This window comes from Lonchura striata, chromosome 9 (assembly GCF_050655825.1).
Source record: "Lonchura striata isolate lonStrDom1 chromosome 9, ASM5065582v1, whole genome shotgun sequence".
Taxonomy (NCBI): domain Eukaryota; kingdom Metazoa; phylum Chordata; class Aves; order Passeriformes; family Estrildidae; genus Lonchura; species Lonchura striata.
This window is the reverse complement of record NC_140711.1, coordinates 6076313-6100880: the sequence shown is the minus strand read 5'-3', so window position 1 is coordinate 6100880 and position 24568 is coordinate 6076313. Positions and strand designations below refer to the sequence as shown.

The 24568-nt window shown below is 46.2% G+C and overlaps 2 protein-coding genes across 5 annotated transcripts in view; both read right to left on the bottom strand.

Annotated features, from left to right (window-relative positions):
* Positions 1-1030: 1030 nt before the first annotated feature.
* LOC110483048 (aquaporin-12-like) lies at positions 1031-7631 on the bottom strand. The gene is made up of 3 exons (XM_021552686.3): positions 3368-7631; positions 2850-2966; positions 1031-1982 (listed from the first exon to the last, which is right to left on the bottom strand). The coding sequence occupies exons 1-3, from the start codon at positions 3972-3974 to the stop codon at positions 1801-1803; spliced, it is 906 nt and encodes a 301-aa protein (XP_021408361.3). The 5' UTR covers positions 3975-7631; the 3' UTR covers positions 1031-1800.
* Positions 7632-8719: 1088 nt separating this feature from the next.
* The window catches only part of PAK2 (p21 (RAC1) activated kinase 2), a 48563-nt gene continuing 32714 nt past the window's right edge, over positions 8720-24568 (bottom strand). For 3 of the 4 annotated variants that reach the window (XM_077785597.2, XM_031505669.3, XM_021552684.4), the window contains exons 4-15: positions 24262-24412; positions 23672-23703; positions 23193-23300; positions 21812-21944; positions 21290-21353; positions 20811-20859; positions 18837-18949; positions 18557-18674; positions 16605-16704; positions 13962-14158; positions 13119-13256; positions 8720-12239 (exon numbers count right to left, since the gene is read on the bottom strand). In XM_077785597.2, coding sequence (XP_077641723.1) covers positions 12153-12239; positions 13119-13256; positions 13962-14158; positions 16605-16704; positions 18557-18674; positions 18837-18949; positions 20811-20859; positions 21290-21353; positions 21812-21944; positions 23193-23300; positions 23672-23703; positions 24262-24412 — 1290 coding nt within the window. In that variant the 3' untranslated portion in view covers positions 8720-12152. The remainder of the gene's footprint in view (positions 12240-13118; positions 13257-13961; positions 14159-16604; positions 16705-18556; positions 18675-18836; positions 18950-20810; positions 20860-21289; positions 21354-21811; positions 21945-23192; positions 23301-23671; positions 23704-24261; positions 24413-24568) is intronic. The other variant, XM_085587608.1, reaches the window with a different exon arrangement.

Genomic DNA, 24568 nt, shown 5'->3' with positions numbered 1-24568 from the left:
ATCCCAACCCACCACTCTGAGCTGCCACAGGAATATCCTGTGCCCGGGGAAAGATCCCTCAGGAATGGCTCATGGAGGGCAACTGAGCCTGACTTTTCTCATCCTGCACTTCTTGAATCAAAAGCAGAGCCAGCAAATCAGCTGGGATAAACAGAGGCCCCATCTCTGGCTTTTCAGCATGATTTCCAAACCAAAAGAGGTTCTGAAAAAATTGCCCAGGGGCATCTGAGCATCCCAGGGTGTCCCTGGGGCAGCCACGAAGAGTCTCAAAGGTTTCAGTTTCCACCCTAAGGTCTCCTGCTGAGTTTAACCAGGAAAAAAGCCAGACTGTGCTCCCAGTGCCCTTCCCAGGGCAGTGCCAAGCATCTGGCCAGGCACAAGGAGAGGGCACCGTTTGGGGATTTTGCTTCATGGTTTGGGGTGCTGTGTGTTCCATGAAGTTCCATCTCTGGGGCACATCCATGTATGGCTGTGTTGGCCCCTTCTCTTGTTTCTCCTGTTGGGATGTGGGCTGGGCTCATGGTGTCAGAGGTCTGGGGGTCCTGCAGGTCCCTCCAGAGGCAATCCCAGAGGAAATCAACTGGGGTGGGCACCCAGAGGCCAGCAGCACCCTGGGGTTGTCTCCCCATGGACACAGCAGAGTGGAGGGAGGAGCAGGGCTGGACATTGGGTGCCAAACCTGCATCTGACACCTCCACTCCAGGTTTGCATTGGGTGCCACTTGCTTATTCCCTGTTTGCACCTCAGGAAATAGGAGCAGATCATTCCTGTCAGGAACTCTGATCCAGGGCAGAGATACTGGAGCAGCCACAAACTCCCTGTGCTGTCCCGTGAGGAGAACACTCGGAGGGGAGCTCCCATGGGGTGCCCTGGTCCCAGCACAGCCTGGGGGATCCCCATTTCCAGGAGGTGTTTCTCCCCTTTTCAGAGCAGGCAGCAGGCAGGGCAGAGGTGGTTTGGGCATCACAGTGACTCCCATTTTCAGGGATGTGTCCCAGCAGGGCTCCAGGAACAACATCACTCACCCAAATCCCAACCACAGCATTTTATATTTCTTTTCCCCCCAAACTGTAATTTTATAGTTAGGAGTATTTAACGTAGACATAGAGCAGGGTCTAGGGATGCACACCAGCTGCCTGGGTCTCTTTTTTTTCTTTTCTTTCCAACCACAGACCCTTTGCACACCATTTCTTGATGCTTTACAGCACCAAAACCCCGGCTAAGCACATTCCCAGAGGAGCAGGTTCTCCCGTGTCCAGTGAACTTGGAGCATTTTTAATACCTCTCCAAGACTTGCCAGGTTCAGCCTGTGCAATTCAAGGACTTCAGGTCAAGTTTAACTCAAAACCCACCAATTTTTAACCAGTATCCATTAATAAGTTGAAATATCAAAGCCTGTTTCCTCCCCATCCCAAGTGTCCAAGGCAGTTACTGGCTTAAACTTTGTTTTTAGGGCTGCAAGAGACCCAGTGGGGTTATTGCAGGTATGGCACCGTGCAATAACCCCGGGTTGCTCAAACCTGCCCATAGAACGGTCCCAACTCTCTGGAAGATTCCTGGCAGTACAAGAAAACCAGCAATTCACGCAGAAGTGTTCCTTGTTTTCTCTCTGATGCAGCAGCGTGGGCTTGAAACATTTCGGGCTCTCCAGGAAGGCTTTCAAAGCAATTCCCAAAGGAGCTCAAGGGCTCGGGCATCCTGCGAGGGTTCCTTTGTGATGCTTTAAGGACTGAACGAGCTGCAAAATCCTCCACACCGGGAAACCCTTTCCCAGGAAAAGGGCTGCCAGGACCTCTGGGCTCAGGCACGGGGCTCCGAGCTGCTCTTCCCCCCTTTCCTCTTCCTCTGTGGTTTGTCACCCTCCACCTGTGCTGTCACCTTTACCTTGGGCACCTTGTATTTGCTCTTCTGGCTGTAGAGGAGGTTTTTCTGGAAGAGGCGTGGGATGTTGCCCTGGAACAGCAGGAGGGCAGCGAGCATCCCTGGAATGAGAGCACAGACCCCTTCCCAGCGCTGTGTCGAGCATCTTCACCCTCCCCACAGCTCAGCAGCGGTTTTGGCTCCTTGTCACAGCCTACACCGTGACCAAAAGGCAGATCAGCACCACTGAAGTCCCCACGGAGAGCTGAGGAACCCTCACTGTACTGCTTTAAGGAGAATTTACCACTCTGTCCTTAACATAACAAACAATGCTTGGTTTGACCCATAAACCACCCCAGTGGTTTTCTGGCAGGTAATTGTTAAGGTTGGAAAAGTCCTCTGAGCCCATCGAGTCCCACCATTCCCTCAGTGCTGCCGAGGTCACCGCTGGTCCTGACCCGAGTGCCACACCCACATGGTTCTAAATCCCTGCAGGGACAGGGTCTCCACCACTGCCTTCAGCAGGGTCCCAGTGCCTCGTCACTCTCCAGGGAAGACATTTTCTCAATACCCAACCTAAACTTCCCCTGGGGCAACTCGAGGCCGTTTCCTCTTGTCCCGTCAGAGTTATCTGGGAGCAGAGCCTGACCCCCACCTGGCTCCTCTCTCAGCACACATCCAGCTCCCCATGACCATGCTGGAGCAGAGGACAACCTCAAAGCATAGCTCAGCCTGCCACTGCCCTAAAACCCTTTGCTAAACCTCCCCCAGACTTCGGCTTCAGGGAGATTTCTGCCCTTGTACCAGGCAGAAGTTGGATTTTAAAAAACTGGATAGCAAAGAGATGACCCCAGAGTCAATGAGGCAGGATGAAAAGTGACACTTGCCATTGGCAACCCCAAATTCAGCCCTTTGCCAGAAGAATCCACGTTACACTGAGCATTTCTGCCTTGTCCCCATGGCAGCTCCTGCCCCCAGGAAGATCTCACCTGCGAGGGGCCCCAGCCAGTAAACCTGGATGTAGTCCCAGAAGCTGCTCCCCGAGCAGTGGAAGGTGGTGGCCATGGCCAGGGCAGGGTTGAAGAAAGCTCCCGTGTATGCTCCAGCTGTGTGGGAAGAGAAACGTGGCCAGCAGTCCCACTGCATCCTCTGAACACTGACAAAGGGCTGTGACCCCTCCTGCCTGCCTTCTCGGAGTGGGGAAATCCCACCCTTGGGCTTGGAGGGAAGCAGGAAAGCTCCCGCAGGACTGAGGGATTGCAGTGGGAACGTTCCAGGGAAGTGATCCCAGTCTCGAGCTATGGCTGTGAGCCAAACCTCACCCGCAGCCCAGCCAGCCCAAAGTGCCATCTTCATCCCAAAACGAATACTCCCCGAAATAACAGAAAACAAACACCTTAGCAGTTAACCCCTGCACCTCCAGTCCTGGAAGATGAAAATCAGGGGGCTGTTCCTCCCCCACAAATGAGGAAAAGAACTCAGGAAAAGAAACACCAGTGCTGCTCACCTGCGTAGGTCAGGACGGTGACAGTCACTGCCAGCGCAGGGACCCGGTACAGGGGGTGACTCTGCCGCACCTTGAGGAGGACAAGGTGGAAGAGGAAGGAGCAGGAGCCTTCCACGAAGGCGGCGTGGGGCAGGGAGGTGTGGATGGAGGAGCTGCACTCGGGCGCGATCAGGTTCTGGATGAAGTGCAGCTGGGTCAGCTCCCAGGACCAGTAGAGCCGCGTGGCAGCCCAGCCCGTCCCTGCACCCACGGCCTGGGCCAGCAGCTTGGCCGCCGTGGCTGCCAGGCTGCACTCCAGGAGCAGGAACTCCTGCAGGGACACGCTCGGGTTGGCGGATGCTCCGTCCAAAGAGGCGCCGTGGACAGCGGAGAGGAGGAAGAGCAGGGTCAGGACCACGTCCAGGCCAAAGCCACCACCCCAGGGGCCGATCTCCATCAGCATCCTCAGCTCGAGGCAGCTCATGCACAGCTGGAACGAGCCAGCAAATTCCCTGGCAAGGCAGCCCTGTGTTCCAGGGGACAGAAACCTCTTGGAAAGCCACCTGAGCACCTGGCACACCCCAAAAACCAGGAAAAAGAAAGCAATGGAGACATTCAAGCCATCCATAGCGAAGGCTGTGCTGGGGACAGCGTCTGGGAAGGAGCAGGGGAAGCTCCTGCACCTCCTCTTTATAAAGCCAAGCAAAAGCAAACGTGGCACAGCCCGACAGGCCTGGGAAAGGCCACACGTGTGGCCCCCACAGGGCAGTGCCAGTGCCACAGGGTGCTGCTGGACTCACGGCAGCTGGAGCAGCCACCAAATTGTTTGTGGCAGCAAGTCCTGGTGTTACCTCCACCAGGCACTGAGCCCCCAGCCCTGGCACACACACCCGAGAGCCCACAGCAGCTCCCAGAGCTGACAGCTCTTCCAGAAGGAACAAAAAGCTTCATTTTCTTTCTGCTTGGCTCCAATGCCTCTGGCTGCCCCATCTCTGGAAGTGCCCAAGGCCAGGTTGAATGGGGCTTGGAGCAACCTGGGATAGTGGAAGGTGTCACTGCCCATGGAGGGAGGGAAAAGAAATAGGTTTAAGGCCCCTTCGAACCCAAATCATCCTGGGATTCCATGATAGACAACACAGGGATGTGTCTTCTGGGTAATTTCCCTGATCTGCCCAGAAATGCCACTACGCTGAGCCCACATCTGCCACCCCTACAGTCCCCACAGAGAGCTCCAGCATCCCCAGGGCAGGCAGTGCTGGCAGGTAACCCAGCTCCTCTCACTGCCCCGTCACACACACAGAGCCAACAGCTTTGATTTGGGCACTTGTATTTCCCTTCTTGCCATTTATAGAAGAAATCACCAGGAAACCCAGGCTTGAAGCACACTCGGGCAGGGATGAGGCCCTTCATGCAGTTCAGGGTGGCTCCAGCAGTGCAGCCCGAGCCATGAAAAGCAGGAGCAGATGCCTCAAATGCATTGGAGCCTCCCCCTCAACAGCCTTTGACAGCAGAGAAGAAACACAACATTGTGGGGACGCTTGTGAAGGCCAGAGCTCAGCACCTCCCCCTGCACCACCCTCCCTCCTTTCATCTTCCCTCCCCACTTCTTTTTTATCCCCAAATGCCCACCCAGCAAAGGTTTTGGGAAGGGTCCATGGGATCCCTGCTCACGGCCCTGGCTTTGGAAACCGTGGGAAGTCTGGGCAAGGAGAGGGACCAGCTGCCAACCACCCATCATCCAACCCTCCTCTCCTCACCACAAACCTTTTGGTCAGCCTGCCTCAGAACTTCTCCCAGTTTAACCCTTTTACCACAATTCACACTCCAGATGGTAAGACAAGCACCCATCTTTCACCTGAAATGAACAAATGACTTTGCTTGAATCACAGAAAATGAAATATTCTTTAAGAGTCTCATAAATAAGTAATTTTGTCTCAAGAAAACTGGCCTCTGGTAGCAACGAAGTGCTGTTCGAAGCTACTCGTCACTGCAGAAACAACCATCACATACCTAACGTCACAATCCAACTCAATTCTTTCCACCTCCCCTCCCTCCTCCTGTGTTTCTCAGGAGCAGAGAAACCAGTAGAGTTTCCTCTTTAGAAACAAAACCTCACAAGGACCCAGCACCACAGCCTGAATCCAGTCCCTGGAAAAGAACCACCAGATCACAGAACACAGACTGGTAAAACTGGGAAAGAAATTCCAACATCTTTTCCTTCCCCCAGAAATTGATTTCCCCCTTCTTTTCAATCATTGGAAGAGTTGGGCCTTAGGAAATAAACATTCCAAAGTTTAAAAACTATTTCCCATCCATTGCTTGCAATTCTGCCCATGGCACAGTTGTGGGATGTTTAACCCAGGTTGGAGTGAGGAGCTGGGAGTGGATTCCAAGGACAATCATGGGATTAAACAAGGCCAGGGGCTCATTCCCTCATTTGTGTTAGTGCTGACAGCAGACTCCATACAGCTTTGCAGGGCTGCTCTTCTAGGAACAAAACTACATAAAAATTCCAATATTCCCACCAAAAAACCCTTTTCTGTAGCTGGAACATCAGTATCCTTCTAAACCAAACATGCTTTTTTAAAATGCAGATATTTAAATTTAGCCACTGGACAGGAACAAGTTGGCATTTCCAGATTCCAGCAAAATAAACATTCCCCAAAAACACTGAAGGGTCACAAGACCTGAGCAGAGCCACCCTGGCTCGCTCACTGTTTTTGCCCTCAAAGAGGCAACAGCTACAAGGAAAAAAAAAAAAAAAAAAAGCCATAAGGTTATTTAGGGCAAGTTTCACTGGGCAGAGGGTGGATTAGAGCTTTCCAGAAGCAGCCACATGTTCCCAGCTGCTGTGACAAGGCAGGTTTCCCTTCATGGTCAGGCAGGAAAAGGGCTCCAGGGGATCCAAGGGTTAATTGTGCTTTGTGAAAGGACCCGAATCCTCAGAATAAGCATTCACCAGGAGGAAAAAATAACCAAGATGGGTCATCCTTGGCTCTAGAAACCTCAAGGAATTCCAGAAGACATCTGCCCTGAGGGAGGTCAGCCCTGCAGATGGTGTGGGTGTGTCTCCCCTCCAGACCATTCTGAGGAGCTGCCCTGGGTGTCCCATCAGCGTCCTCGGTGTTGATCCACTTGTACCAAGCTGGATTCACTGCCCACAAGCCCGTGCAGAGCCACATCCGTGCCTTGGCACAGCCTGTCTGCCCTTCCCTCCTCTGCCCTGACTCAACACAGCCCCAAAGCAGAAGTCTGGGGGCCCTGAAAGAGAATGAGCAACTCCTAACTTCCCACTGGGAAAATCCCATTAAAAAAACCCAAATCACTGGTCCCCTATGGGCTGTTTTAACATTCAGGTCAACGGGGATTTGAAATCTTGATGATCCTAAAGGTCTTTTCCAACCTTACTGATTCTGTGATTTGAAGTGATGCTGTGCTGGAGGACATTCCCACTGCAGACACCAAGGCAAGACTATGCTGCTGCTGCCCTGCTCCCTCCTAACAGGCTGCAGGTAGAGAAGTCACAGAAAGTCATTGGTGCTATTTCCCTCCCTCAAGGAAAAGAAATCCTTCCTTAGGCTGGATTCAAAGCAGGGAAAAGAGCTCTTAGAGAACCTGCTTCCTCCACACATCTGGAGAGCAACAGCCAGAGTTTGGCTGAGCTCAGCAAACTTTCATGTTGCTTCCTCACATGACTGAGGACAGCTGTTTTTATTAAAAATAATCTTGAGAGCAAAATGCAAGTTATATTTAAAAAGGGGAAAAAATGCTGTTGTACAAATCCCCGGGAGCAGGGATCTATGGACAGCACAGGAGCCACTGGAACTGCACTGAGACCCAACAATGCTCTTCAGGCACCACCATAAAATGCTGCTGTGAGGATCCTCACTTTTCACCCACCCTGGTTCTAACCAGCATGCTCCAGGTGCAATCCAGTCGTGCTGGATTCACTGCAGTGAAACATCTGCCCTGAAAGGGAGAAGAAATTCCTGCCCCTAAATTTACTGCCTTCAAGAACTATGTTTTAAATACCCAACCTTGAATAAGCTGATCTCAAAAAATGGGTCTGCTCTTGGGTCAGGTATGTGCAAGGGATGAGCAAGTTCACACAAGACTTAGGAGGATTTACCAAGGATTTGCAACTTTCAGCCGTGTAAGCCAAAATCAGCCAAAGCCTTGCTCTCCTTCAAGTATCAAAATCTCAAGAGTCCCAAGTTCCACTAAGCACTTTTTCCTGCCCACTTCTCCCCCAGAAATTAAATGTCATATCACTTAAATGCAGTGTTAAAGAACAACAGTTTAAATGCACAAAGAGTGGATCATATAGGAAGACAAAGATACTGCAACAAACTGGTAATTCTGAAGAGACAGGCTCTGAGCAAACCAACATTCTCATGTCTGGGTGAAGCAGCTGCTGGAGATGAGTGATTTCTTCATTTCCCTTTGTCAGTGTACGAGCAAAGCTTGTACAACATGCAAGGAAGGGGAAGAGGCCATTTCCCAGCAACACACGGGGAACACGGGACATGCCAAGTCCTCACCGTTCACAACTGAGGCAGGAACTTCATCTGGAGCCAACTGACCCGGACCCAACCCCAAGTAAATCCCTCCTTGTCCTTGGCTGGATTGGCAGGCCAACATCCCACAGCCTCTTTGTAGGTCCCCTGGAAAACAGAAGTGGCTCTCTGCAGCCTTGGAGGCCAAGAGGCACCACGGATCTCATCCCAAGTCCTCGTAGAGCTGTCGGCACCCGGTGCCTCACTCCCACGGTCCAACGCCGATCAGCGGCGACGGAGCAAACCCAGGAGCCAGATCTTCCCAGCAGGACAGCTCAATTCCCGTGGATCCTGTGCCACGATGTTTATAAGCAGGACAGTGGATGGTACCCATGGTGCAACAAAGCAGAGCTCTTGGGAGCAGCTCCTGAATCATCACCACATCTCCAGAGGTTACCGGGCCCAGCGGTCCCACCCAGCACTGGCCAAGAGGGGGAAGATGCAGCTGGGATGGGCCAGGCTGGTGTTGGCTTTCCTCCCTTCACCATGGAGGGCCAAGGATCTCTTCCACAGTGGGTGAAAAGGGTGTTTTGGAGCTGCTCTCCTCCCATCAGCAGTCCGGAGTTTTTCTGGGAGGCACACACAGAAAAGCTTGTGGGGATCCCAAGGCTGGTACTGACACCAATAATAAAACTTCAGAGAAAGAGGCTGGTATAGCATAAAATTATATCCACCATCATTAAAGTATTCATAAGAACCTTAGTTACAAATACATTCTGTTAATCTCAGCAGAACACCGATACATGAACCCTTTCAGATAATCTTGTCATCAAAGGTATAAACTCATGACAGGGAAAAGGGGGAAAAAAGCCCCAAAGGTTTTTTAGAAGTTTATTTCTAGCCCTGAAAGAACAGTTATTAAACAAAGTCAACAAATACAGTAGTTAATATTGCAGTAACAATTAAATAACATAATGGGATTAAATTACACAAAAGGCAACATTAACATCTGAAGACAGTTAAAAAAATAAAAAGAAAGCTTGCACCTACTTCCATTCCCATCAACAGCATAAGGAACAGGGGGAAAAACAGACCAGAGAGATTTATTCACTCAATTCCAGCTGGAGAGACCCTTAATCACATTAGTTTTGCTCCTTCCCCAGCCCCTCTGACAACAGGACCCATCTGCTGTAGCCAAACCTTTGCACCTCCCTGCACAGAGAGCTGGGGGGAAAGGCTCCAATTAGTCTCATTAACACCTAAGGTAGGGCAAAGTGTTCATTCCCATGGTTATTTTTAATAAGAACTCTGATTTGTTCTATGATAACATCCCAGGAATCTCAGAATCCCTGCACACTCTCACCTCAGCCACAAGCTGCCCAGCTGACACCTCACAGGGATTGCGTGCACGTCTGATCCCCACTCAGGATTTTGGGTGGGCACCCAAGAGGGATGCACAGGAATCCCCACATTTGGATGCAACTCATCCCTTCCCATCATTTCCTCCAGCTCTGGCTGGTCTCCATTGCCCCAGTAGAGCTGACAGCCCAGCACCCACTCAAGGACTGAACTCTGCTCCCACCAGGGAAAACCTTGGAGCCTTGGAGCTTCTCACCTTGCAGACACCCTCAGAAAAGCGATGCCTGACCCTCCAGACACAAAAGCACAGCACAAAAACCTTCTCCTGGCTCTCCTCTCCTGCCAGCCCCACCTCTGATCCTCATAGAAACCTGACCATAGAACAGCTGCTGCGTGGGGCCAGGGAGATGCTGGCACTTCCCAGCCTTGGAGCTGAACACTGTCCCAGGTCACACAAACAGTTTGGGAACTTGGGACTGGGCCAAGTTTTGTGCATTAGGATCTTCAGAAATCGTCTCCCTAAGCAGGCTAAATTGGGCAAATTTTGCAACATGTGTTTTAAACCATTCTCATTCACCAGTAAAAGTGAACTAATAAGTTAAAATTACTTATGTTTTCTTGTTTTCTATTTTTAAAAGCTAGATTTATCTAAATTGTGCCATTAAAAAAAAATATGAAAGGAAGAAAAGCTCCGATTTTAACTCTGGCACAAGGAGTTTCATTAAGTCCATTGCCAGCAATGGACAAAGAGGGAATCACTGGTACAACAGGCTTTTTCCCCAGCCAAGCCTCCTCACTGCTCCATTTGACCAGGAAGCCAGGACACACTCAAAACAGGGTGATTACAGCATCCATGGCTCATAATAAACCTTTTTCCAGGCAAATGCACTTGGGTTACCTTACCTGGCATGAGACACTTCATTGAATTTAAAATTTAAAACCATAACTGTTGTCACATTTACAGCAAGAGAGATTTATCCCTGTGAGGAACAGTTAAGATAGTTAACCCAACAGAGATTTTAACTACCACACAGGAGCAGAACACAAGCTGAACCTGCCCAACAAGGCACCCTGCTGGCCCCACACGACCCCCAGGAGCTGTGAGACCCCAGCCCTGCTCCCCTCCACCATCCCCCCAAACTGCCTCTCCCACCTGCCCAGCTGCTCTCACCTGGAAGTTTGTTTTCTCATACCTTGGCTACCAGTCCCCAAAATGTCATTCTCTCTATAGAGACACTGAAATTCTCTGAAAATTACTTCTATCCCCTGCCAGCAATGTTTGGAAAAGTGTGCAAAAATTTTTATTCAGGGTCCTCTGTCCACACCCAACCATAGCTCTGTCTGTCCCAGGCCCCGCCCCACTGGGAATGCAATACAATCCCACTAAAGTCATGGTTATTCTTTCACAGACTCATTTGGCACATTGGCACTACTTGGCTCTTCCTTAAACACTTGGGGAGGTTGAAATGCATAGACTGTAGCATTAGAAGAGGCACAGGCTCTGCTAAACTCAACCCTGGCAATACCCCAAGAACTCAACTGCTCAGGCTGTCGCTGTCCTTCAGAAGGAGGCACTTTTTGTGGCATTGAAGGGTTGGCTGCAGCCATCCTGGCTAGCACAGCATCCTCTGTGACAAGGATCAGAGAGACACCAACCAGTCCAGCAGGCCCCACGATGGTCTGACAGCACTGCTTCCCCTCAGCTTCATCTCACAACTTTGGCATCTCCAGGTGTTCATCATCATCTGTTCAGATCATGTTTCCAAAATCCTGTATCGTCAGTGTCCTCAGATCTGGTTATTTGTTCTTCTGGTTTCATTAGTACAAATGGAGCACATACAAAACTGGAAAAAAATAGCTCTAATACTTTAAACTCTGACAACTCCATAGGTTGATGCATTATTTGCTTGGCGGGGGGAGGAGGGGGGAAATTACAACATATACAAAAATGTATTTGATACAAAGAAGGGAAATGTAAAATAAAAAAGTCAAAGGCACCAGCATAACTTCCAAAGCCCAAGTCAGAGCACAGATACAAGTTTGTGAACCACCCACTGCACCAAGCACGTTATCCCTCAAGCTTCTGGCCAGCAAGTCTAACAGGGAAAAAAAGAGCAGACAGGAAGACAGCTGGAATTTTTTCTTGCCCTGACTAGAACTGATCTTTGATCATAAATAAAGTATCTGACCCCAACCTACACATCCATAACCCACATCCAAAGACTTGACCGATCATTACGGTTCTACAAAGAGGCCACAATTTTGATTAGAAAAATGTCCGCAGAGCACAGGCATGAGAAACAGCTGAATACTTCTCTTCCCCCTCTCTCTCCTTTTTCATCTTAAGAAGTGAAAAGCATCTCCATACATTATGATTCCTTAAGTAACCGAGTTGATTCAACAGTACAGCGACAGCTAGTCCAAAAAAGAAATGAGGGGCAAGATGTACCTTCACATTTGCCACACCTGCCGTGAATCTGGTCATTGGGAGCTTCCCACAGGGATTGCAGGTAGAGGGGAGGAAGAGGAGAGTCAAAGAGATCAGCAGGTAAAATTAGTACTGCTCTCTGAAAGCTTGAATCTGTCATTCAAGTATTGAAAGTACCCAGAGGGTACAACGGGAGCTGTTACAGCAAAGTCGTTAAAACCCCTTAAAGCCCCAAGCACAGCAAGTGGTATTTCTGGGCTGTCTGGGTAACAAAAATCAGAATTAAAAAACCCCACAAAGGCCAGTAATTCAGCCCTCAATTCCTTCTGGACCCCAGACAGGGATCTCTAGAGTTGCCACAATGTATTTGGGTGTCTTCTGGATGAGAGTTTCTTCCCTTTTGCCGACGTTTCCCACCCCCACAAAAACCCCTTCCCTCCCCCCCGAAGTGTAACAATTTCATATATTATAAAGATTTGTAAAATACAAACACACAAAAAAGGAAGAAGGCTGTGGCAGGATGTTAGCGGTTACTCTTCATTGCTTCTTTGGCTGCCAGGATCAGTGGCGTCAAGCTGGACAGAGGTTTGGCCAGTTTCAAGAAGGGATGCTGCCAGGAAGACAGAAACATGAAGAATCAGTGAAAGACACACTTCTAAAGGTTTCGTTTCCAGCAGGATTCATGTTTCCATGGAGCTAGGCAGCAATGAATCTGCATTTTAACTGCTGAATTGTGTCATGTGTTTCTCCTGATGGTTACAAGGACTGGCTGGGATCACACTGACTTGCCCAACGGAGTTTCTCCTGGAATATCTCTTTTTTTTTTCTCTTTTTATACTGTTTTTGGAAAAGGTGAGTATTGAAGCTGCACTTGCAATGAGCAAAGCAAAGATCTAAACAAGAAATAATCAGAGAAAGTTAAGAAGCAGCAACTGGCTTTACTGGGAAAGCCTCTACACCATCTGCTTCAGAGCTACTCCTTGCTCTCCCTAGGCATGGGATCAGTGATTCTCTCATTTAACAAACCAGCCTTTTTCCAGTGCACAGGAAGTATTTAAAATCAAAACTAAAAGGAGAAATGGTGTCATTGCTCCAGCTGCTTAGCTCGTAGGGCAGAACCCTGCGGGGAGAAAGGAAACCTTTCTTTTCAAGGCTTGAACACTGGTGTCAGACCAGCAGATTATTTCATCAGGAGTTCTGAGGGGGACATTGAGTGGAAGTATGAAAAGCAATGCTACCAATGGCCACCCTCAGAAAGGAGTTCCTAAACTGCTGGACACTTTGGCAGTGGCAGAGTGAAATCACAGATTTTGATGGAATAATTTTGGAGACTATTATAAATCTTTCCTACCAACTGCTCTCACTACAGTTTCCAGAAGAAAACACAAAAAAAGAAAAAAAAAAGAAACAGTACCAGTCTATGCAATGGTTCATTACAGGCTGACCTGCCACTGCCTTCTGGAGCTCACTATGAGAAGTGGAGTCTCACCTGTAGCAATTCTTTGGCTGATCCTCTTTTCTCCACATCCATCTCCAAACATCGGTTCAAGAAATCCCGGAATATTGGGGACAGTTTCTCGGGGTTCTGGAGTTCTGGTGTGCCATTAGTTGCTATCAAATATAAAGCCTGTAAAATGAAGAATAAGGTATAGCCAAGACCAAGCTTTAAAAGATGCCAAACTGACCTGCCTTGTGGCAAGCCCTCAGATGAGAGGGCTCTGTAGCTACTTCTCCTCAACTTCAGCGATTAAAACTGTAAAACTAAAAAGAACTGTAAAAACTGTAGATATGTAAAAATGGGTCATGAGTGTGTAGGCACTCATGACCTATTCTTGCTAGCAGCAAAATAATGTTCAAGATCTTTTGGCAGCAGATACTGACCTTAGCAAAGAAAACATCAGTCTGTGACACAGCAGCACCTTCCATAATATCCTGGGTTTACTTTCCCCAAACTATCAGAGGCCTGAGGTCAAAGTCCTGTATTTTATCCAGGCAAATCTTCTAAGTACCATCACAGAATCCCAGACTGGTTTAGGTTGAAATGAACCTGAAAGCCCATTTTGTTTCACCCCCTGCCTTGGCCAGGGACACCTTTCACTATCCCAGGTTATTCCAAGCCCTGTCCAACCTAGCCTTGGACACTTCCAGGGATGTAGAGTCAGGGTAAGGCAGACTGCAAATTGAAGACAGCTGTCTTCCTCTGGAGCAATTTTCTTGTACTGCTGAAGCTTGTTGGCTTTTTCATTTCATGTTCTTTTTAACGCAGATGCAATTAGTGAACAATTACTGACAGTGCTGAACACCCAGTTCCACCACCACCAGGGCTTCTTACCCTCAGGGGGTTCTCGTTGAGGTATGGGGGCTCTCCTTCCACCATCTCAATAGCCATGATGCCCAGGGACCAGATGTCCACTTTGGGGCCGTAGGCTTTCCGTGTGACCACCTCGGGAGCCATCCAGTATGGAGTTCCCACCATGGTGCTGCGCTTGCTCTGCTCTGGGGTGATCTGGGCACAGAACCCAAAGTCAGCTGCAGGACAACAGAAGTTTAAGAGGTTAAACTGGTGCACCCCAAGAAGTGGTTTTCCTAGAACACTTTTCTATTGCTACACATACATTTCATTGAGAGGGGTTTGGGAGCAGTTTCTTCTTTCCTCCCCCACTACATTCGCCGTATTAAAAAAGCCAACGTGCAATGAAAATACAAAACCTGAAGGTGCTTAAGCAGGGCAGAATTCCGAGGAGTGAATACAAGGCTTTTGTCCTCTGGAAACAAGAATTACCCTGCAGAAGAATGGTGTTTTGCCCAGTCCTTCCTTCAAGAGCTCTAGAATGGTAGCAGCCAAAATAAGCGATCGGGCAGAACACAGGCAGAGTGTTCTGCATGTGGTGTGTTATACAGCCTGAATTAGAAGAAATCCATCCACAATCCATGGCTTCTGCCCTGCTAAACAGATTGTACTTGGTTCAGCTACTGAGGTCAACATTTCACAGCACTTTGGCCATCTATACAGGTACTACAGTCGACAGACACGGAAACAAGGCTCCAGGGAAGTGCAGTGCTACCCCACTCAGCAGCAGGAACCTGGACAAACAAACCTTTCCACAAGGTAACTACCAAAGAGAACAACCACACTCAAGAAAACAAAAAAAGTCACCTATTCCTATAGCCTTCAGGTGCAGCAGCAATGCATGTCCCATCATGTTACTTTATCCAGCTGCAGCACTCCCACTTCCCAGGCATGTAAAGCATCAATAAGAACACAGTTAAGGCAGGAGACAGATATTACTTTATCACTGACACTAAGTTAGAGAAAAAGAGAGAGAGAGAGAGAGAGGGAGAGGGAGAGAAGAGAGAAATTTAAATTCCAGGGTGATTTTGGAAGTGTTATGCCAAGCAGTGCTAAGGAAAGAGCCAAGTCATGGAAGTGCCAAGTTGTACCAAGACCATTTAACACAGAACTATCCCACCCTGACAGTCAAAATGCTTCCTTAAAAAAAACCCAAAATCCAAACCTATAGAGTCACCAAGTTCCTCCTGCACTTTTTGGCCTCATCAAGGTGTCACAGCCACCTCCCAGCATGGCCCAGGGAAGCAGTAGCATTGTGTTGTGTGACCTTCCATCCAGGCCTCCAGCACAGAGGAAGAAGACAGGCAGGAATCCAGTTTCACCCACCAGTAGCATGTGTAGCTGCAGTGGTGACACCTGTCCTGCCTCCAGACTCCCTCAAAGAAGGGGAAGAGTTTAAAAAGAAGGTGCAGCTTCTCCCACCCTAAAATTTTGCTAAAGCACTATAATGACACAGCCCCAGAACAGCTTGTTCAGCACTGATCACACCACCTCCCCTTCATACAGCGAATTTTTGCAGCTGACTCCTGTCTTCTCCTGTGTCTCCTTCCTCCTCATCCTCCCCCAGTCTGCTGGCATGATGATTTTTGACTCAGCTACTAACTCTGTCCTTTGGCCACTCTGCTTTGACACCTCTTTTGCAATTCTGATCCTTCTCCAGTTAACTCAGCCACATCCTCTGCTGTAACTGTCCACTTCTCTTTAGCCTCTGAATCTCTGAAGCTTGTGCACAGACACATCACATGCTTAAAATAAAATTCCCTATGCAAGCGAGCAGCACATCCAACAATGCTGGTATGCAAATCAGGTTGTTGGTAATCCTTCTTCACACTCCATCTCATAGATCAAATGAGACTGCAAACCATCTAGAATAGGAATATTGCTAAGACACATTTTCATGGCACTTCAAATTCCCATTGAAAACACTTTTTGCTTCACACCTTTTTGCCTTAACTTTTAGATTGTTATATGTTTTGTCCTACATACAAGAAAGGCAGATAATGCATCTCCTTCTCAACAGTCCTGACAGCTACCAGTGCTTTCACATCATTTTTATTTACACACACCAGAAAAGGATTTACTGTCCAAGCCCATGCATGCATAACCATTATCTGAAATGAAAGTAGTTTGTTTTGTCATGATTATATTAATAAAAGTGTTATACTTCCAGTCCAAGAAAAAAAAACAGGGTTAGACTAGACTACAATAAATGACCAGAAATGCCCACTTTTTTTGTTAATGGCCTTTTCATGAATGGGGCAAAGCATTAATATCATCTTAACAAAGCCACTGCAGTTTGCTGCAACTTTGCTCTTGCAATCATTCCCATTTTGCTTCACTGTCTGTGCCAGTCACTTCCTATTTACCAACGTATTCATGAGGCCACAGGTTTGCTTCAACATCCTTCAGGGCCAACATGCTCACAGCCCCAGTCTGAGGGCCCTCAGAGTATCAGCACCTGCTCTCTGATACATATTTTATAACAGAACTGTTTTCCATTACTCATAGTCAATAAAAACCCCCTTAAATTTCCCTGTCAATTCTCCTTCTACTGATTTACAGGCTCCAAGCCAGAAATTCCTGGAAAAGAGAAAACAGAACATGAAACAATTGTCTGCTACTTACTTAATTTAACTGATCCATCCATTCCTAACAGCACATTGTCACTCTTTATGTCCCTGTGGATCACCTGGTTGGCATGGAGGAACTCAAGCGCTTGCAAGCACTGGATAGGAGAGAAAAAAAACAACACTCAGCATGCAGAAACAAAACTGCTGCACATGAGCACAAATTCAAAGCCATGTTCACACCCTCAGCCAGCTCTAAGTGCAAGAATAGAAAGGCATTATTGAAAATAACCAGCAGAGGAAGCTCTTGGGCTAAAAAATACACTCTGGATTTCAGGAGCTCAAAAATCATTTCACCGTGGAGTTTCCCTATCTTAACAAATAAATCCTTTAAACTCCTCATCTCCCAAGATGCTCTCAGAAATCCCTGATGTTAATTTTGGTACATCCCACAGGTTCTGCAGTGGAACCATAAAGGATTAAGTGAGAGCTTTTCAGGCTGAGGTCTCACCAAGAGGAATTGGTGAAGCTTCATGTCCAACAACCACACAACTTCTACAGTGAAGGCTGTAAAACATCTTCATTCTGAAAGGCACTAATATTGGTTTGCATTGTTTTCAGATGAAAACCTTTCACACTAAGTTGCTGCCCAAAACCATAATGAAATTTATTTTTGTTATTTGAGAATAAAAGGCAAAAGAACAAAAGCCAGATTTTTCTCTTTCCATCTAAGCAGAATATTTGCCATTTGCAGCTTGGCACAGAAGTCCCCAATGAGTTTGTATTTTTTTTAATCTTGGTTAGCTTTAGCAAAGTGACATTGATTTGCAAAACTAAATCTATCTAAAACACTGGGCAGCAGAGTTTTGGAGTACAATAGTTCAGTATTTGATTTCTTCCTCAGAAAAGTCAATCAATGTCACAGTAAATAGTTACTCTTTTGGTTCTCTGCTCCCAGCTCTGGTTTCTCTGGAAACCATTCCCTGTCCATACACGTTACTGTGCAAGTTTGCTTTCCCTTCCCTCCCTTGGGGTGAGTCACAAAATCTCTCGTCATGCTGATGGAGTCAAATGGGCTTTTTAAAAGGCTCCGTTTCTCCTGCACAGCAGATAACACAATTCTGCTTCTGCCATGATAAAATCAAGCCTGAGCTGGATACTGGCACTTGCTCAGGGCAGAAACCACTGATAAGATGTGATGTCAGCTGCTTTTAACACTTTCATTTGAAATCTTACTGCAACCTCAGAGTTATTCCAACTACAACCTTCTGGAGCATTATTTTCCTGAGAAATCCATAAAGAAAGCTTTGCTGGCACAGAACTGTAGATGCCACACACTATGGGAATGACTGAAGTGGGAAAGGGATAGTCTGCACTCAGTTCATCTTTATTTTAGTGGATGTTTAACATACTCCTGTTTCAGCAGATCCACTTTCAAACTGTGAGCAACACCATTCCCCTTCTTCCTTCTGGAAAACACTTCAAAGCTTTCAGGAGTTTTTCTTTTTTTTTTTTCTCTTTTCTACATTACCCATACATGAATATGCAGCTTTTTTCTTAGTGCCTCTGAATGTTCTTTGTTAGTCCAAATTAAAAAAGCCATTCCTTCCAGCTGCTAAACTTCTCTATTGCTCCTCCCTGAATTTTATTCATGTTATTCTGTTAACAACAGTCTACATTATTCATATTTTCTGTTAACACTGTCAGCAGGACAAGGCACCCCAGGTACCAAACCCAGAGACTTTATTTGCTCCATCACCAACCCAATTCTCAAACACCCACCTCAAAAACCACTGTAGCTCTTTTGTCTTACAACTTGCAAAGACCCAGTTTTCTGAGTTAACCTAATTTTGTTATTTTCTGCAATTCTGATTTCTGCTCATGGTACCACTCATTCTTTACTCAACAGCTTCAGCAGCAATTGTGGCAATTAGTGCTAACCTGAGCATGCCATAAAAATTAGGGGAATAGGGAGCACCTTCATTCCTCAACCCAGCCCCTCACACTCACCTCTCTGCAGACAGCAGCAATCTGTGCTTCATCCATACACGTCTCTGTGACCACATCTGTTAGAGAGCCTCCAGCCAGATACTCCATCACCACAAACAATTCATCCCCTACGAGGTAACTACAAGAGAAAACCAAAAGCATGTTCCTGTGTCATCAGGGTGACAGTCTACAGAGAGCCTCATCTGCTTCCAAGACCCTTAGGTAGAGGAAGGGCAGGTCTGTGCAAGGGTAACCTCCTGTAACCCCTGGGATGAGGAATCAGCCAGCTGGCTGCATTTACCTGTCCAGGAAGTTGACTATGTTGGGGTTCTTTAGCTCCTTCATTACCAAGATCTCATTAATTATCAGCTCCTTCTTGGGCTGTTTCTGCAAATTGATCTGTTTAATAGCCACCTGAATAGGGCAAAATAAAACAGCAATCTCAAACCTCAGTACCCAAATCTTTCAGTCACACTTAATACAGTGAAAAGGCAGAAGGAATCCTGCAACAGGATTAAAGGAGTTTAGAACAGTTTGTGGCTGGCAAGTTGTCTATTTATCAGCATACAACTTAAAAGAATCCAGCTTGATCAATACACAACTTGCACCCATGGCCAACATCATCCTCTTGCAGCTGAAAGGATCCACAAACAGTAAGAGGCCAGACCAGACAGCAAAGGGCAGTCAGGAGAGAGAAGGATATTCACTCAATTCCACAACAACAGGCCTGAAGCAGAAGACAATCCTGTAGCAACTAAGAAAATTTGAGCCTTCCAATGCAAGATGAGGCAATTTCTTGTTCTTTATTCTGACAGAACTGGTGCTTGTGTATAAGGACTGCTGGGAGGCAGAATTCCTCTCAAAGCCACTAATGAACTATCCAAGAGAGAAAAGGGAAGATAAAGGCCCACCTCATCCAGGAAATAAGCTAACAAGGACAAGTACTACAGAGTTCACAATGGAGAAGAATCATCCCAGATCTTTTAACCCCAACACTCTGAGTAGGCAGCTTGGAGTTCTGCAAGACAACCTGGGCTGACTCCTGACTCCAAAACCAAACACAAGAACCAACATAATCCTGTAAAAATTAGTGTTATTATATTAAGGACATTAAGGAAGAAATTCTCATCATTCTGCAGCACAGAGTGACAAAATAATTATGACTGGAGGTGGAACAAGATGGTGAGAAATCTTGTGGGAAGTTTGGAATGGGGACCTCAATGAGCAGATATTCCACAACTCCTCTTGAGCTCCTGTGCCATGCCCAATCAACCTGCCTGAGAGGGAAAAAATTTCCAGTATCAAACTTGAATTTCCCTTATGGCAATTTTTGTCGGTTTCCTCCTGTCCTGTGACTGTGTAGCTCTAAGAGGAGTGTTCCTCCTACTGATGAACAAACCTAACTCTGTCCTCAGGCACTGAGCAGAGGAAGCCCAAGCACTGCATGAAGGCTGCAAGCCATCAACTGCCTGGCAAAGTGCAGAGCAGGTCAAAGAAAGGCCCTGGACCCCAAAATTCACTCTGCAATCAGTAAGAGAACATGAAATACTGCAGTGTGTAGAGAGCAAACTAAGAGACACTGAGATGATGGCAAGGCTCATGTTTCATCAAGATGTAGTGCTCCCCTGCAGGACTGCTGAAAGGGCATTTATTTACCAGTGACCTAAAGAATGCCTGCTTGTGGATATTTAAAGGAAAATGTAGGGAAGAACTTAAATAAAAACACTGAAAGAAAATTAAGGAAATGTGAAGTTAGAGACAGATAATTCCTAAAATCAAAGTACCAAAAGCCCTCTGGGTTGTGTCCCAAGATATGGCCACAGGATACAAACATGCAGAGTACTGCTGATGCCACCAATTTTACTGGAGAAACCATGGGATAAAAGAAAGGGATATGGAGAACACATTCTCACTGCAACAGGGCATCACATGAGACAAGCTGCTTTTCTAGAGAAAGACACAGCCAAGTGTGCGAAGACTAAACAAAATTTTATTTCTGAAAACATAACACAACAATGCCTGCAATTCTTGAAGGATAAACTATTTTACAGACTCACTTCTGAAACACCTCACTCTCCCTGCTTTTCATTGGAAAGACTCTGTTTTTAGCTTTTACCATCTGACTACTATAGAACAAGGCACGTGATACAACTGACTATGACAAACAGATCTGAGAGAGGATAGCAGCAATGGGAGCCACGGAAGGAAATCACACAAATCCTTCTAGCCACCTACAGAATAATATTTAAACAAAATATCAACCCAGGAATCTTACCTCCTGTCCTGTTGCCACATCAATAGCTGTGAAAACTGTACCTGAAGCCCTGTAGAGAAAGGAAAATGTTACAGCAAGTTGCATCTCCCTGCGTAACAAACACACTCAGCCAAATCAAAACCACAGAATTGTTTCAGTTTTCATTTAAAAATCTCCATCACTGTGTGATGCCTTCACTGTTTATTTACTTTACTGTTTGCTGCCCAGAGAGGTCACATCCCTGGAAGTGCTCAAGGCCAGGTTGGATGGGGTTTGGAGCAATCTGGCATAGTGGAAAGTGTCCCTGCCCATGACAGGGGGTGGAACTTTAAGGGATGGGCTCTAAGGTCCCTTCTCACCCTAACTAAGGTGGGATTCTGTGATTTATCTGCTGAATGCAGCCAACATCTCTGCCTGCACAGGAAGTGGTGTGAGGCAGAGAACAGCACCCTGCTGCTAACACTGGCCCCCTGAGGATAAAAGCTGGGGTCAATACTTACCCCTGCCCGATTTTTTCATATCTGGTGTATTTTTTCTTAGGATCTCCTATGCTTACAATAGTACCTGAAAGAAAAACAACAACCATAAATTCAGTCCTATCCCACTGCCCCCCAACAGTAAGGCTGGCCTGGCCAAGATAGGCCCAAGAGTGGGTCAGCTCAAGCAGCAAAGCTGGTGCACCAACAGCCAAAACTGCAGGGGAACATTAACACAGTGAAAAATCACCATCAAATGGTTATGGAACAAGCAACAGCAGAAAGTATTTTGTGTTGCTATAGTTTGATTGAAGTCCAATTGTGACACTGATGTGCATGTATGATACAATCCCAAAGCTGTTCTATCCTTGTTTTCCACCCCACAGGGCTCCAAGCACTACAAACCCCCCGAGCCAGCGCAGCGCTCTCAGCTGCTGCTGGACACAAAGCTACCCAAGACTACACACAAAGCAAGGCTGAGGCCAAAACTCTAACATTCCTCCCCGAGCCTTAAAGCTTTTGTTTCTCTGAAATGAAGGCACCTACGTAGTTTTTCCATGATGTCTTCATCTGACATCTTGGTTTTCTTTTTCTGCTTGTCCCCCGCTTTGGAGGCGCTGTCGGCGCAGGTGTCACCGGCCGGGGCAGGGATGGGGTCAATGACAGAACGGGTGTAAATCTGCAAGGGAGACCAGAGAGCTGAGCACCTGCTCTGCCACCACTGACTGCAGCTGAAACCCAGCACAGCTCTGCAAAGATCCCCAGGCAACATTTTATAAGAGGTATGAGGCAGAAATTAGACCCAAGACACATTAAAGCTCCATAAAACAAGATGCTGGCAACATTACTGACATCTCAAAGAGATCCAGGTACCTCCTGAACAGAGAGGATGCTAGGAGATTCCACTGTGGGTTTCTCAGTTTTTTATCTGCTTATTCTTTATAACCCATACTAGTTAACAGAGCAGAAACCACTATTTAATAGTGATATCAACTTCTACTAAGATCTGAAGGAAAAAGATGCTTGAGTGCCATGAAAAAAAGGATGAAATTCTCAAATATTTCCCAGTTGTCCCCAGTTTAAGGTGTTTTTTAGGGATTTAATTTCTTGGAACTTTATTTAATTTCCTCCTGAGCTGGTCAAGATATACACAGCTACTCCCGAAATATCCAGCTGTGGACCTCTCACCTTTTATATGTCTAAATCCCAAGAGTGGGAAATTATAAAACAATATCCCTAGATAAATAAATATAATTCACATTTAAACTCCTGAAAAAAGTAGGCAGCAAAGAGGCAAAATGTACAGCTCCCACAGTCAAAAGAAAGAGCTGGAGTAAGTGGGACCCCTGGGACACCATTACCAAAGTGTGTAGGTGAGTGTTGCCCTAAAAATTAATTAACATCTTCTCAAGCATTTCACTGTTCTTCTAGTGCTTATGATTTGAAATAAGCCTTCAAATCTAAAATTTGCATTGATTGGGGTTTAGGTGGTGTACTTGGAGGGACTACCACATTGCAACCCAATCAAATAAAAGAAAGCAAATACATTATACCTGTTACCACTGTGCTGCACAAAGTTACACAAATGGCCTACAGGTTTTATTTAGGAATAAGAATCCTCCCACTCCTCACATGTTGGGTTGAAGGATAAGCATAACTGGATGTCTTCAACACAAGCTGACAAGCAAATAGACAAATTTCAGTGATCTGAGAGGTTTTTTCCAGCCTAAATGATTCTATAATTCTACTAACTACAGGACTTCTAATCCAACTGATATTCAAAAATTAGGTATTTTCTTAAATTCAAAAAACAGAACTTTTCCCTAAAAACTAACAGCAGCTTATTGCCCAAATAAAACACTTCCCTAAAAATCAGAAGTTCTGCAATGCTGAGAAATGCAGGTCTGTGAGTTTTACAGTTGCTCACCGATTTTGTGTGATCTGGCCGTGGAGCAATCACAGGAGGAGGAGCCTCTTCATCATCCTCATCATCATCTGCCACAGCTGTTGATGGTTCTGAACCTTTGGCATTGGTCTATATTTTTGCCAAGGTTTAAAAAAGACAGATAAACAAATTGTCTCTCCCACAGTATTAAAGACTTCACTTTTTTTTTCTTCACATTAGAGAAATAATTCTTATCTATGTCAGAAGAAAATAACTTAAACCACTCAGTCTATCCTTCAGTTATTACATTTTATTATGAGACTCAAACACTGACTTTCGCTGCAGTGAAATATGCAATTGACCACTCAAATTTATGTTTCTCGTTCACAAAAATAATTCTTAATTTTTATACTTTTAATCTTTATACAGTTTAATACTTCAAGATTCAGGATATAACAAGTAGAGAAAACTTGAACTTGTATACACCACAGAATATAAAAAATAATAGTAAACACACTCACCGTTGGTGCTCCTGAAGGGAAACCATCTTTTTCTAAATAGGACAAATAGCAGAATACATAAAATCATTAGAAAAGAAGACTAACAAGTGAACTTTGTCAAGTACAAGGTAAAAATATTGCAAAGCCTTATTACTAAGCTACTTTCAAAGAGAATTTGGAAAAAAAGTTGTAGAACTGCACCTGTTTGTGGGACAGTCCTTCTCTCAGCCCTCTATCTAGAAGTCACAAATTATTCTGCATTGCTGATGTTCCCAGCTGGTGACATCAAGGTCAGAGACAGCTGTGAGGAGCAAGGCCTCCAGCACAAAACCAGTTCATCCCAGTCCCAGAGCTTGATAAACACAGCCCATTCAAGCTCATTTTGGCTGCTGTTCTGAATGATCCAGTTCCCTTTCTTCCCCTCTCCACTTAAAACAGGAAATTAACTGGACAACGCCAGTTTCCAGTCAGTTTTAAATACATCTTTGTATATTTGTGCCTCACTGAAATGCACCTTGATTTTAGCACTTGAACCTGATTTATCACATTGACATAAAGGAAGACTGTGCTCCAAATTCCCAACTCCAGTGTCTTGCACACTTGGCTCTCACCTGGAGCAGAAAAACTCAGATATTTCTGTTTTGCTGTGTCTTTGGAGTCGTAGAATTTCAACACATCTAGTACCGCCTGGGGGTTTTTCTTCTGTTCTAGCTTGGTGATATTTGAAGTCTGAAGCAACCGAGCCCATTGTTCTGGCATTCCCTGAAAAAACAGGGGATTTAAAGCATCCTTTTTGTATTTTATAAGGGTTTTTTTTTTTTTGAAAGCAAAACAAATTTCTTCCCTCTATAAAAGCATAACATGCACAGCTTTAAGCACACGAGCGAGCAGGATGGGAAGCCAAAGGTGGAAACACAG